Source organism: Bos indicus, chromosome 12 (genome assembly GCF_029378745.1).
Source record: "Bos indicus isolate NIAB-ARS_2022 breed Sahiwal x Tharparkar chromosome 12, NIAB-ARS_B.indTharparkar_mat_pri_1.0, whole genome shotgun sequence".
NCBI lineage: Eukaryota > Metazoa > Chordata > Mammalia > Artiodactyla > Bovidae > Bos > Bos indicus.
This window is the reverse complement of record NC_091771.1, coordinates 68,749,311-68,764,508: the sequence shown is the minus strand read 5'-3', so window position 1 is coordinate 68,764,508 and position 15,198 is coordinate 68,749,311. Positions and strand designations below refer to the sequence as shown.

General features: G+C 42.9%; 1 protein-coding gene across 1 annotated transcript in view; it reads left to right on the top strand.

Annotated features, from left to right (window-relative positions):
* The first annotated feature begins 1,009 nt into the window (after nt 1–1,009).
* DCT (dopachrome tautomerase) overlaps nt 1,010–15,198 on the top strand; it is a 42,938-nt gene continuing 28,749 nt past the window's right edge. The window contains exons 1-4 of the mRNA XM_019971628.2: nt 1,010–1,718; nt 11,210–11,509; nt 13,532–13,632; nt 13,761–13,927. Coding sequence (XP_019827187.2) covers nt 1,424–1,718; nt 11,210–11,509; nt 13,532–13,632; nt 13,761–13,927 — 863 coding nt within the window. The 5' untranslated portion in view covers nt 1,010–1,423. The remainder of the gene's footprint in view (nt 1,719–11,209; nt 11,510–13,531; nt 13,633–13,760; nt 13,928–15,198) is intronic.

Sequence of the window (15,198 nt, the reverse complement as noted above, 5' to 3'; positions counted from 1 at the left end):
AGAAGTCTTCTCTAGCATCTCAATTGGAAAGCATCAATTCTTTGGCATCCAGCCTTCCTTATATATAGTCTATCTCACATCCTCTGAACACTACTGCTGGAAAAACCAAAGCTTTGACTATATGGACTTTTGTTGGCAAAGTAATGTCTCTGCTTTTTAGTATGCTGTCTAGGTTTGTCATAGCTTTCCTTCCAAGAAGCATGTGTGACCTGGTACTTTATGTATTTAAGAAGAAAAACCTGCTGCGGAGATGTGCTGAATAGAATGGGTGCTAAGTCCAACCCTTTGTGACCCCATGGACTGTAGCCCACTAGTCTCTTCTGTCCACGGGGTTCTCTAGGCAAGAATACTGAAGTGGGTTGCCAATTCCTTCTGCAGGGGATCTTCCCAATCCAGGGATCGAGCCCACTTCTCAAGTCTCTTGCATTACTGAGCGGTTCTTTACTACCAGCACCACCTTGGAAGCCCTGAATAGAATAGGACTTATTATTTGCAGAGAAGAGGATCCCTCATTGTGAATTGTGAAACAAAGCAATTCCTTGTACGTCAGCCCTCAATAAGTGTTTCTTTATTTGTAAAGTTGTGTGACAGCCTGTAGTGGTCTTTGGAAGCACGTCAGGGAGCAGTCAGGAGTGAACGGCTGTTAGCAGTGGGGTTGATCTCTGAAGGGCTTTTGATGACAAGCTCACTGCATCTATTGACTCCCTAGGAAGTCTGAGGTCACAAGCTTGGCCAGAACACATGAGCCCAGATAATGAAGATGGTTTTGCCTCTTGAAACAAAGCCAGAAATTTTATCTACTTCATTGTGCACTCTGGGTCATGTGCTAACGATGGGGATTTGTCTAATACTAATCCCGCTAATGACGGCTTCTCCCAGCCCTTACACAAACCCCACCAGGCCCCGTGATTTGGCAAGCCAGACAGAATAAAGGCAGAACGGCATTTGGCTTTTGAACTGAGTTCAAGGCAATTAAAGTCATGGACTAAGGAGGGAAGGAGGGGGTTCAGAAATACCAGTATAATAAGTAGTATGACTGGAGCGCTCCGTCAATTAACTCAATTAGACAAAGCCTGTTTTAACCGGGGAAGGCGGAGAGAAGCGCTCCTCTCATTAATCTGGCTGTTAGAGGAGCTTCTGATGCAATGAAATTTGTTTTAGCGGTTTGCATCACATAAAGTCGTCTGTGTGTGTGCATGTACACACGAGCACACATGTGGGTTCTGTAATTTTTGTGGGTCTTTTTTTCAAGAGGAGAGCAATAGAAGGCAGATCCAAAATATACCCCCTAAAACGTAAATTTCCCCCAAATAAAAAAGCGGGTGAATGCTCAAGAGCCCAAGAGTGGAAGGAAGACCAGGAGAAAGCTGGAGAGAAGCAAGGAGTGGAAGGCGAGAGAGAGAGTTCTCCCGGTTCTAAAGCCATGAGCCCCCTTGGGTGGGGGCTTCTGCTCGGCTGTCTGGGTTGTGCGCTCCCGTCGGGGGCCCGGGCGCAGTTCCCCAGGGTCTGCATGACGGTGGGCAGCCTGCAGGCCAAGGAATGCTGCCCGCCGCTGGGCGCCGACCCCGCCAACGTCTGCGGCTCCCGGGAGGGCCGGGGCCAGTGCGCGGAGGTGCAGACCGACACCAGGCCCTGGAGCGGTCCCTACGTCCTGCGCAACCAGGACGACCGAGAGCGATGGCCCCGGAAGTTCTTCGACCGGACCTGCAGGTGCACAGGTGAGCAGGCAGGCGGATGTGCGCATGCGCCCAGCTGGGTGGGGCTGAGGGAGGAACCCATTCCAAGGCAGAGATGCTCGGCCTAGGCTTTGAAAGGCAAACCAAGTTGGTCCATTGGCATTGAGTAAGGCTGATGTCTGGATATATTCTGCACACCTTTTAGTAGATCTAGTTATGAGAACTAAATAAATATTCTGTGGGCCACTCTGGTTCTATGAACGCGTGCCAGCACACCATGGGCTTGTCTTTTGGCGAGGGAAGCTAAAGAGTCCCAGAGTCAGCTTTGAAACTCAGAGCAAGTCCTTTCAAGATGGATTCAGTGCCCTCTCCTTCTGAGATGGGTTTGCACTTGTTGAAGAGGGAGGGTGGGTGATTCTTGGCATCGGTAAGACAGACGTCGCGGGGTAGGTGTTTTGAAGTTCGAGTCTCAGCATTTCTGACGATCTGAATAGGTCTTAAGCAGGATATATCTTGCTCGTGAAGGTTATGACTGGCTTGTAACTTTGCCATCCTTGGGGAGATGGACGGACAGAGCTGAAGAAGGGAGGGTGGTTTTTAGATAACAATGGCTTTTTTCACTCCTGTCTGGGTGTGATGTGAGCATTTCAGAATTTATGCGGTATCCCTCTTTCAGACCTTGGTCTCTCTTATTACCTGTTTTTTTTGAAATCTCTGTGCACTTCTTACTCCTCCCGCTCTTCTGAGCCTTCTCAAATCCTTTTTAGTGAGGCTCCCCTCCAGTGTTCAGCAAACATGCACAGCAGTGATAAACACTCAAAGGCTGGCAGGGCATGTGAAACACACACACAAAAACATAAGCAGTAACTTTAGCAAAGCCCTTGGAAACTGTTCCACAGTGTCCAGCTGCCTAAGAGGTTTTCTTTTCTAATTATGTTTTTATTGATATTTTATGATGCTAGAAAATAGGAGAATATAGATAATAGAGCTATGTAAGGACATAAAAAGGTAAACAAAAGGCTGTGATGTTGATGTAAGAATGAGATCAGATTTCTAACTGAAAATTCTGAAGCTATTTTATATAGAATGGATAAGCAAGGCCCTTTGTATAGCACAGGGAACTATATTCAATATTGTATAATAAAACATAATGGAAAAGGAAAAATTCTGGCTTTATAATCATTATTTTGTAGTCATATTGTTAATTCTGTAATTCAAAGGATTTGTTAGTTTTGTCTTGGGGTATTAATTGTGACAATGTCTGTAATAGCATGTTGAATGTATACTATTCATTTTTTTCTGATCTAATTGACCACTTGCTTCTGTAGACATTATCTCATAGATTCTCATGGTTTTTCAATCTAATGAGATGCAGCAGGTTTCATATTACTTGTGGGATTGGAAACCACACTACACAGTGACTTCTTTGTTGGTGACTCAAAAATTCTTCTAGAAAGCTTATTTCCAGGTCAGTCAATGATAGAGTGCCAAAAATTAGAAACTTTGGGAATCTCCATTTCATGGAATCCAGGCAGCAGAAGACATTAGGAACTCAGGTATAACTGTTAACTCTCCTTATTGCTACCCATACCTGGGCTTCCCAGGTGGTACAGTGGTGAAGAATCCACCTGCCAATGCAGGAGGCCCAGGTTTAATTCCTGGGTCAGGAAGATCCCCTGGGGAAGGAAATGGCAACCCACTCCAGTATTCTTGCCTGGGAAAACCATAGACAGAGGAGCCTGGTAGGCTACAGTCCATGGGGTCCCAAAGGGTCGGTTAGAACTGAGCAACTGAGCACATGCACCCACGTCACTATCTATTCTATCTTTCTGATCTGACAAGGAAGTTTTTTTAATTTAAGTGAGATGGTAGGAATCAGGGATGGTAGAATAGAAGAGATAATTGCAGTCTCCCTGTCCTGAGGGAGTACTTACAAATATTCCCTCTAGAACTGGCAGTAACTTAGGGTCACAGTGACCTACTTTCAAAATGTTCTCAGGAGGATATGTGTGTTCAATTGCTCATTTGTGTCCAACTCTTTGCTACCCCATGGACTGTAGGAGCCACCAGGCTCCTCTGTCCATGGAATTTTCCAGGCAAGAATACTGGAGTGGGTTGCCATTTCCTACTTCAGGGGATCTTCTTGACCCAGGGATTGAACCCGTGTCTCCTGTGTCTCCTGCATTGACAGGCGGATTCTTTACCACTGCGCCACCTGAGCTTCTTAGGTAAACATACCTAAGAAGGCAATGGGCCAGAAACAGGGCCTGACCTGTAAGTACAGAAGGACATCGCGTATCTGTAGACCAATCAAAGGAAGCAGGGTGTATGGTCTCCATCTCCAGCCATTGTCAAGACCAGGACTGTCTCTTAGAACCCCTTGTCTCCCTCCTCCAGGATCTGATCTGTCTAGATGTCTGCCGTCTATGGGGTTGCACAGAGTCGGACTCAACTGAAGTGACTTAGCAGCGGCGGCAGCAGCAGCAGACTCATTCAGGACCATAGCTCTTTTCATCCCAGCTTTCAATTGACTCCACTTAGGTTGGCTAGATTGTCTTTTTCTTTGAGCCTCAGGACAAGAGACTAAGTCCTTAGTGATTGGGCTGGACAGGTATTTCGTATATCCAATAATCACTGTGATGTGTCATATGCCCCAAAGCAAGACACATATTTTTAAGTTTATTCTCCCTAAAGAGTGAATTGCTTGCTTTCTCAGGCTAATTTCTTCATGATTTAGGAGGCAGTCTTCAGAAGTTAAACTTGATCTTCAGTGCCCAAAGTACCACCCCCCCACTGCCATAACCTCAAAATTCTTTGGCAAGTAGATTCTTCTAGTGTCATCTCAAATTTATTAATGAAATGTAGATTAGCAACAAGACTGTTGATGACCTTGGAATTTTGTTAATTCCGTGGAAAGATAAACACACCATTCATCTTTAATGGACATTGAGATTGTTTCTTCATCTTGGTCATTGGGAATAATGCTGAAATGAACATGGGAATCTCAATATCTTTGTGAGATCCTGATTTATGTTCTTTTGGATAAATACTTAGAAATTGGATTGCTGGATTGTATAGTAGTTTTGTTTTTAATCTTTTGAAGAACCTTCATACTATTTTCCACAGCAGCTGCATCATTTTACGTTTCCATCAGTAGTGTGCAAGGGTTCCAATTTCTTTGCATCCTAGTCAGATGGTATGTATTTGCAATTTAATGCTATTCAGCCCTAGAAAAGAAGGAAATTCGGCAGTATGCAACAACATGAATGAACCTTGAGGACATTGTGCTAAGAAGATAAGTCAGCCACAGAAAGACAAATACTGGATAATTCTATGTACGTGAGGAATCTGAAATAATCAAATTCATATAATCAAAGAACAGAATGGTAGTTACCAGGAGCTGGGAGGGAGGGGAAATAAAGATTTAGTAATCAGAGGCCATAAAGTTTCAGTTAATCAAGACGACTAAGATCTAGAGTTCTGTACAACACTGTACCTAGAGTCAACAGTAATGTTTTAAACAATTAAACGTGTGTTAAGAGGGTAGATCTCATGTAAAGTATTCTTAGCACAATAAAATAAAAATAAAAATAAACCACCCATAGTCTCCACGATCTTGAAGTTGGTAAAGGATTTTAGCTCAATAAAAATAAATAAATGCAAGCTCTGATGGGAAAAAAACCCCTAAATTATGTACTCAAATTCTCTAGAGAAAACTTTTGTATTCTCTGTGGGGATAATTTCAAACTGAAAAATTATTGAACTTAATTTTCAAGAAGAGCTTAATTTCAGGAGATCTTGGCATCAGCGATTCACCTTCCAAATCTCACCTGCCAATTGGCATTCCTGAGAAAAGACCAGTTGCAGCTGTGTCTTTGGACTTTTGAAAAGCGTGCACCACACGGTTTATGAACAATTGTCTGAGAACTTCTTGTCGTACACCTAAGTGCCTCCATCTTCCAATCTCTAAAATGGGGATAATGATGAAACCACACTTGTAAAATCCTTTTGAGCTCTGTAGATGAAAGGCCTCATGTGAGTGTAAAGTATTGTTATTAATATAATAGAATCTCTAATTAAAAGGAATAGGCTATTTAGAGCTCCTTGTAAATTCACTAATCGGTGGTCTTTAAACTTATTTAGTCTAATAGCCTTTGGAGGTTGAGCTGATGTGGTTCATGTGGGAACGTGCACTGTTTCGTTGCTCTCATTCTCTTTCCATTTTTATCCTGGTCCTAAGTAGGTATAAGACTTTGTCTTTTTAAATTTCATTTTTGCTCAAGGACATACTAAATAACAGATAGACTGATATCTAGGGACCTTTTACTTTTTCTCTCTCCATTCCCCAGTGAGATAATGCAATCCTTCCTAAAGGGTCTCCTTTAAAAAAAAAAAAAAACTGTTGCTATTGGTGGATTAATGGAGAAACTCAACTCATTAAATTAATGTAAGGGACTGCTAGGAAATTTAAGTTAAAGAAATAAACATTTTGTGTGGTAAGGTTTTATGTTACTGCATTTTTCAGTTGTCTTCGATATTTTAACGAATTCTTTAGACCAGGTTTAGAAGCACAAATATGAAAGAGAGCTGACTGCAGAGCTGTGGGGCATGTTTTCTCTGAGACATGCTGGGAAAGGGATTTTTAAAAAGTCAAATACATTTCTAGGTAATAGGTGAGCTCAAATCCACACCAACGCTTTCTTATTAGCATTTCTGCACTGCTTTTCGTGGGCAACTTTGGCTTTGTGAGAGGAGATGGCTTTGTTCAACACAGTTGTGAACCATCTCTGATCTTCTGAGTCAGAATGAGTCATTTCATCTTCTGTCATCCATGGTGCTCAGTTAATTCTTGTTTTCACTTTTCCCATAGTTAGGCTGGTGTTGATATTTCATCGCACTCATGTTCCTCATACCACTAGATGAAGGCACCGAGCCTGATTTATATTTATATCCTCTAGCACTTAATGCCTTTTATTCAGTCATTCATGACTCCTTCATCAACCACCTAACCAATGTTTATTTAGCACCAATTATGTTAGGTCCTTCAGATACTAAGGGGAAAACCCCAACACGATTTTTGATATGTCCAAATGTGCTAGTTGAGTAAGACAGGTATGAAAACAAATACTTAAAGACTATGAGATTTGATCCAGTAATGGTAACGCTTCATATAGAACGTACTATGTACCAGTACTGCTCTATGTTACCATGACTGCTTTCTGTAAGAACCCTTTATTCCAATAGGACAGGTTTTGAGAGGTCAAGTCCATAGTAATTAAGTGTGGCAGTTATATGGATGTACATAAATATGTGGGTGTGCAGAGAAGGGCATGTTTAATTTTGACATTTCTTTAGGTAATAAGTGCTAAAAACTTTTTTTGAGTCAATGAACGAGGGAGATGGTTATTGGTAATTTTGTTTCTAGCAACCAAAAAGAATATTAGTAGAGAAAATGTAGAGATCTTAAAACTCATGGCCTAGGTCATGAATTACTCAGTTTGAATAATGAGACACCAAAATTCAAAGACAAATTTCATTCCAAATCTAAAAGTGTATTGAATTTATTATTTCAAAATTTGTGCATGCTATTTCTTAGCATTTAGAAGGAAGCAGGAGAAGGCAATGGCACCCCACTCCAGTACTCTTGCCTGGAAAATCCCATGGATGGAGGAGCCTGGAGGGCTGCCGTCTATTGGGTCGCACAGAGTCGGACACGACTGAAGCGACTTAGCAGCAGCAGCAGCAGCAGAAGGAAGCAATTGCTCTCCTGTTGTGGAGTTGTAACTACATGTTCACCTCTGATCATCTGGCCTTGGGGAAACAACTGGAAGTTTGGGTATTTAGTATTCTTCACATGCATTTTGTTCAATCACTTCTCAAAAAATACTCTGCTCCTATGCTGCTGCTGAGTCACTTCAGTCGTGTCCAACTCTTTGCGACCCCATGGATGATAGTCTTCCAGGCTCCTCTGTCCATGGGGATTCTCCAGGCAAGAATACTGGAGTGGGTTGCCATGCCCTCCTCCAGGGGATCTTCCCAACCCAGGGATGAAACCTGCATCTCTTATGTCTCTTACATTGGCAGGCAAGTTTTTACCCCTGGCACCACCTGGGAAGTGCACTCTGTTCCATTAGAAACTGTGGGGTGGAATTTTGTTTCTCTACCAGCTTGGAGAGGGGTAAGTCAGCCCTGGGCAGAGCGCTGCAAAAAAAAAAAAAAAAGAAACTGTGGAAGTGGAGGGATGTATTTCAATCAAGATGTTTTAAAAATAGATATGATTCAATTATAGTAGGCACCCCAAGGGAAAATAGATAGACTCCAAGCTCCATGAAGACTGAAGTACCTTGCATAACATCTGATACTGTAGTAGCCATTGAATAAGTATTGATTAAATAATTTATATTTAACAGCTTCACCTGAGTGATCAACATAATTTTAATGTTTAATGTAAACTGTTCAAAAACTTGATTTTCAGTCTTGGGACTAATAGAATTTTCCCTTTTAACTATTATTTTAAACTTATTTTTTCATTTGGTGTTGAAACAGGAAAATGCAAGTAAAGCTAAGTAGAAGGCAATGGCAACCCACTCCAGTACTCTTGCCTGGCAAATCCCATGGATGGAGGAGGCTGGTAGGCTGCAGTCCATGGGGTCGCTAGGAGTCGGACTCGACTGAGCAACTTCACTTTAACTTTTCACTTTCATGCATTGGAGAAGGAAATGGCAACCCACTCCAGTGTTCTTGCCTGGAGAATCCCAGGGATGGGGGAGCCTAGTGAGCTGCTGTCTATGGGGTCGCACAGAGTCAGACATAACTGAAGCAACTTAGCAGCAGCAGCAAGGGTAGGTAAGGGGTGCCAGTGTTAAAGGACCTGCCTGCCAATGCAGGAGACATAAGAACTGTGGGTTCTATACCTGGGTTGGGAAGATCCCCTGGAGGAGGGCATGGCAACCCACTCCAGTATTCTTGCCTGAAGAATCCCATGGACAGAGGAGCCTGGTGGGCTACAGTCCATAGAGTCGCAAAGAGTCGAACATAACGGAAGCGACTTAGCACGCACGCACACACAAGGGTAGGTAAAATATTTTGTATATTACAAACAGCATAGGACTGCCCCCTCTCAAATTCTTCCTACTTATGATATTTTTAAGGACATTTCTTTTAATCATCGAAAAATAGCAGACTGTATTTTCTTTATACAGGACTCATGCTCATTTTGTTCTCATGCTGTTGGAAAATTTTGTTTTCCTTTAGGGATCCAAATAACCCTCTTTTTTATATTTTTATTTATTTATTTGGCTGTGTTGGGTCTTCGTTGTGACTCTTCGCTGTGTCATGTGGGATCTTTCTTTGTGGCAGCACGGACTCTCTAGTTACGCTACACGGGCTTAGTTGCTCCTCAGCATGTGGGATCCTAGTTCCCCAAATAGGGATTGGACCTGTGTCCCCTGCATAGCAAGGAGGGTTCTGGGCCACCAGGGAAGGCCCTAACCCTCTGTTTAGGGTCATAGTATGTTTTACTTACATCTATTTTGGTACTTGCTGATTATCAAAATTACTTGCAGGGCCTGCTTTTCCTTCTGATTCACAAGGACAGGGAGAGAAAGGAAGAAGAAAATTGAGAATTATTGAATCCTTCTGTTACATGCTTTTTATATCCCTTTTTTAACTTAAAAATGTTAAATTTCAACTTTATTGATGTATAAATGGCAAATAAAATTGTAAGATATTTAAAGCATCCTTTGTGATGATTTGGCTTTTTGCTCCTTTCATTTATTAAATGAAGATTCATTCATCCAAGGCCCAGCACAGGCCTAGGCAGCAGGATAATTGCCTTCTAGGTGCCTGTAGCTGAGCCAGTAGATGTCTACAATTGCCACCATTAATTCAATGAAAAAAGAAATAGGAGGTGTCCTGGGAACACAGCTTGGGGGTCATCTGACCCTAAGTGTGGGATCAGGAATGACCTTGTAGAGACCCTATGGTGCAGCTTAAAGGAGGACTAGGCAAACCAGGTGAAGAGGAAGGTAGGAAGACTGTGAGGGAAAAGTGTTCAAAACAGAAGGAAGAGCAAGTAAAAAGATCTGGGAGGAAGAGGAGGAGAAGACAGGGAGCTGATATATTAAATGTTTCCTACAACCCCTAGGAGATGTTATTGCCCTCTTTTGTTTCAACACACAAACAGTATTTAAGTGTTTATTCTCTAACTTATCACTACCTAAGGAATGAGGTGCTGGTCATACCAAATGCAATGAAAGTGAAAGTCAAAGTGTAGTCACTTAGTCATGTCTGACTCTTTGTGGCCTCATGGACTGTAGCCCACCAGGCTCCTCTGTCCATGGGGATTCTCCAGGCAAGAATACTGGAGTGGGTAGCCATTCCCTTCTCCAGGGGATCTTCCCGACCCAGGGATTGAACTGTGGTCTCCGGCATTGCAGGCAGATTCTTTCCTGTCTGAGCCACCACGGAAGCCCAAATACAATAAAATAATCAAGGCTAAACAGGGAAAAGTCAACCTAAAATAATTTCAATTTTAGAAATTGAAAAAGGCTAAACAGAAAAAGGCCCGGAGCTTGGTATGACTAGTACTCGGTCCCTGAGATGATAAAATGGAAGAGCAGTTTGTGCAGAGACGGGCAACCCTGCAGTGATTTGCACTTTCTGACACTAGGGCCACTAATTCACCTTTATGACCTGCCAGCCTCCATTGATTTTGTCTTAACTCTGTCTCCTTTGTAACATAAACCAGCTTTTTAAATGTTGGATTTCACCTAAATTCCTGGAAATCAGTTTATTTATTTTCATTCCCCCGTTAGGTTGGTGTATATTCTCTTCCTTCTGTAGATCAATAACCTTCTGCATGTGCTTCAGGGCAGAGGGACCCAGCAGTGATGACATTTGGGGCTGCAGCTCCGCCCCAGGAAGGGATACCTGACATGATCCATGAGTGGAACGGATGGCAGCACTTGTCGTAGTCTCCCAGGGCTTCCATAACAAAGGACCACAGACTGGGTGGCTCACACAGAAACTCATTCTCTCACAGTTCTGGAGGCCTGACATCCCAGATCAAGGTGTTAGCAGGGTGTGTGTCTTGAGGTCTCTCTTGGCTTGTTGTGTCCTGACACCCCTCTCTGAGTCCAAATTTCCTTTTCTTATGAGGACACCAGTCATGTTGGATCAACCACAACCCCCTCCCTGCCCCACCACAGTGCCTTCATTCTAACTTATTTTTAAAAAGACCCTATCTCCAAAAATAGCCACCAAAATGCTAGGAGTTAGGACTTCAGCATATGAATTTGGTGGGGATTCACTTCAGCTCGTAACACCATGGAATTTGTTTCATGTCCTGTTTCTTTGCTGGGAATATTTCTAGAAACTCTCTGGTGTTCAGTCCCCTTGGAGAGACAAACATTTCAAGCAGAGTGCAAGGAAAGGCAACTGACCTTCTCTTCCGTTCTACTCCAGAAATTCCTTCCAAGCTATGTAAGCTGACTTCTTCTTCCATCTTTCCCTTAATTTCTCAAATGCACTAGGAAACTTCGCCGGCTATAACTGTGGAAACTGCAGGTTTGGCTGGACCGGACCCAAATGCGATCAGAAGAAACCATTGGTTGTCCGGCGAGATGTCCATTCCTTGACCCCTCAAGAGAGGGAGCAATTCTTGGACGCCTTAGACCTCGCAAAGTACACTCCGCACCCCGACTACGTGATCACCACGCAACACTGGCTGGGCCTCCTGGGGCCCAATGGGACCCAACCACAGATCGCCAACTGCAGCATTTATGATTTCTTTGTGTGGCTCCATTATTATTCCGTCAGAGATACATTATTAGGTGAGCTTTCCCCGCTTTACCTTAAGGTATCCTAGGGGCGTCCTAGGTGGTTCGGTGGTAAAGAATCTGCCTGCCAGTGCAGGAGCCTCAGGAGACTCAGGCGTTCTGAAATCATGCTCCATTTGCAATTATCCTCACTTTTGAGGCTCCTCGTTGGGGTTAGGGTGAGTGAGGACAACTTGCTTTGAATAGTAAGATTCTCATTTGGAATCTGTCCTTGTGTTTGGGCTTCCCTGTGGCTCAGCAGTAAAGAATCCGCCTGCAATGTAGGGGACTTGGGTTCCATCCCTGGATTGGGAAGATCCCCTGGGGAGAGGATGGCAACCCACTCCAGTATTCTTGCCTGGAGAATCCCATGGACAGAGGAGCCTGGCGGCTTACAGTCCATAGTGTCACAGAGTCAGATGCGACTGAGCACAGCACAGTCCTTGTGTTTACTGCTCATTTCCCCTCCTCATTTTGTTTTGAGAACTTTAAACTTTGTTCTGCATTAAAACATTTACAAAGGGCTGCCTAGCCAACAGCAGCGACAGCAGTTTCCCCTCTCAGTGTGGGTCTTTTTAAAACTTGCCTCACAGGTAAGCATCTGTCTTTCTGTATCGATAAATACGGAGGCTCTTCTGGCTATAAACCTTTATAGTTTTCTTGTCATCACTCTGAAGAATTTCTGCTTTATGAGAGGGTAGTCTCTCAAGAGGAAAAGAAAACTATAGTTTCTGGTCGCATCTAGGAATTAAATTTATATTCATGTCTGTTCATCTCTCTGAAGTTATTATGGGGACTTTGAAAAAGAACTAAAGTTAGCTCAAGTTTCTACATAACCATCAAAAGCTGTTATGAGACGGAGAAGAAGGATTGGAAAGGCAGTAAGGAGGTCATTAAATCGCCCAGAGCTTTTCACTAAAATTGGCAGTTCCAGAGGCCAGCCAAATTGGTTTGAATGTATTTTTCCTCTCTTCTGGTCTCGGCAACCATGCTTGTCAGCTAATAGTTGTAACTGATTGATGGCTGAGGCAAAACCCGTGAAAGTTCCTTTTGGTTCCAAATGCTGAATTCAGACTAAGTGTAGTTGAAGTTGCTTTGTTATTCATTAATCCCTCCCTATAAATGCAGGCATTTGTAAGGAATAGGTTAGAAAAAGTCTTTAAAAATATATTTCATTTAGATCTTAATGATCTGTTCTTTGGGATACTCTTATTTTATCTTCCTGAAGCACTGCTTCTAAATTAAATTTATAACAGGAGCTCTTAAGATGACCTGAGTTTCTCCAAATCTCTGCTGACCATCAGACTTTTGAAAGATGAAGGAGAATTTATCCTGAAAGTGCTATTTGCCTCTGAGATTGTTTTGTTGTGGTTGTTGTTTTCAGAGGAATAAATGACAAAAACAGCTGTTTTCCCTTATGGTTGAAGAGGAAAGGTGGATGGGGAGATAAAATAGGAATTTGGAATTAACAGACACACACTGCTATATATAAAATATTAATAGATAAACAATAAGATCCTATTGTATAGCCCAGGGAACTATATTCAATATCTTATAATAAACCACAATGAGAAATAAGAAAAAATATATATGTGCTTCCCAGGTGGTGCAGTGGTGAAGAATCTGCCAGTGTAAGAGACGCAGGTGCATTCCCTGAGTCAGGAAGATCCTCTGGAGAAGGAAATGGTAACCCACTCCAGTCTGCTTGCCTGGAGAATCTCATGGACAGAGGAGCCTGGAGGGCTGCAGTCCATGGGGTCCCAAAGAGTCGATGACTGAACATGTGCATGCGTGTGCGCGTGTGCACACACACACACACACACACACACACACGTGTTCAGCAAACTGAATCACTTTGCTTTCCCTGAAACATTATAAATCAACTATTGCTGTAATAAAAATTAATTAATTAAAAAAAATCCAGTTGTTCTCCGACTAAAACATCATGGACTTACTGGCTCTCCAGCACATCCCAGGTAAGGTTCACGTTAAAAAATTATATTCTGTGACCTCCAACATGTTTCCCAATTGTTTTAGGACCAGGGCGCCCATACAAGGCTATAGATTTCTCACACCAAGGACCTGCCTTTGTTACCTGGCACCGGTACCACTTGTTATGGCTGGAAAGGGATCTCCAGGTTGGTCAAAAGTTTCTTTTAGTTTTGCTTTGTATTTGGGCAAGACCTGTCTAAGTCTTTGCTTCCTTCATTTTCTTGTTGTTTCTGATGACATGAATTGAATGTCTGGTCATGCCCTTTACTTTTAGCGCCTTACTGGCAATGAGTCCTTCGCTTTGCCCTACTGGAACTTTGCCACCGGCAGGAACGAGTGTGACGTGTGCACGGACCAGCTGCTCGGGGCAGCGAGGCAAGACGATCCGACTCTGATTAGTCAGAACTCCCGATTCTCCAGCTGGGAGATTGTCTGTGATAGGTAATGACACGGGTACCTGCTGTGGAAATCCAAGAGACCATATCTCCTCATGTCTGAGAGATGGACAGTCACTTCACAATTCGGTTTCTAATGCGTGTTGAATTCTGTTTGCATGTTTCTGAAAGTTATTTTCCTGCAGAAGGTAGGATTTTTTAAAATCCTGAGTCCTTTAGTAAAAAAAAAAATAGAGGTATGGAAATCACACTTATAACACTGAGTATGCTTGGCCATCACTTTGAGATCCACTGTTTTAAAATGAGAAGTAGTTCCTGTATTCAGCCATGTCTTAAGCTCCGATCACATTCTAAGCAGTTTAATAGTGCTGGGAATACATGGATGGATAAAATACAGCCTTCCTTTGGAATATCGTTTTATACTTACAAAGGTAGATGGCTGGTAAACAAATTACAGTAAAACGTGAGAAGTTATTTTAATAGGTGTGTGTGCAAAGCCAAGAAGAACATCAGGGAAAGTCTTTAGGAGGTAGAGATAATTATCCTGAGACTTCCAGCAGGCACAAACCTCTCAACCACAGGTGGGGGAGGGTGGTGTGTCCTCGGTGGGGGGAACATTATGTATGAAGCTAGAAAAGCCTCTAGAAGCTGTCTGGTATGGCTGGACCACAGGGTTCTGGGGAATTGAGGAGAACAGAAAACGGGGTGGGGAGACAGATCTCTAAAGTACTAAAACTGGATCATGTGCAGCTGGTGTAGGAACTTTTTTCTACCATAAGTTATACCAACAAATGTTGGTTATTAAAAAAATACAATACTCAAATACACACAAGCAGCCTGTAGCTCATGAAGAATTCTGTCCTCAGTGATTCCTTGAATGTGTCTCTGAGCACACATCTCAGGAACAGATTCCCCAAGCAGCTCTTCTGTCTCTCTGTATTTGTTTGTTTCCTCCACAACCCTCGTGTGTTGAACCCTGCTGTGCTCACGCCCTTGTCCTGTGTTTTTGGACTGCTCCATGGCACAGAGCATTGTGTCCACACCCCAGGCTGGGCATGCGTGTGTTTTCGGGGGTCCAGCTCACAGGGACCCCATCTTCTCCAACCTGAGCTTTTCCTGCAGCCTTCCAGACAGTGCCCATGGGGATGTAGTAAGTGCTGTGTATGTGACTGTGAGTCATTCCAGAAGGCTCCATTTCTCATAGTGTCGTGGGCTATTAGTTGGTGGTATGTGAAAAGAGATTTTTCTGATCAGATAAATTTAGAGAATTCTGAACTGAAAAAGTCTTTAGAAGTTTTAGAATGTCTCAGAGCCTTT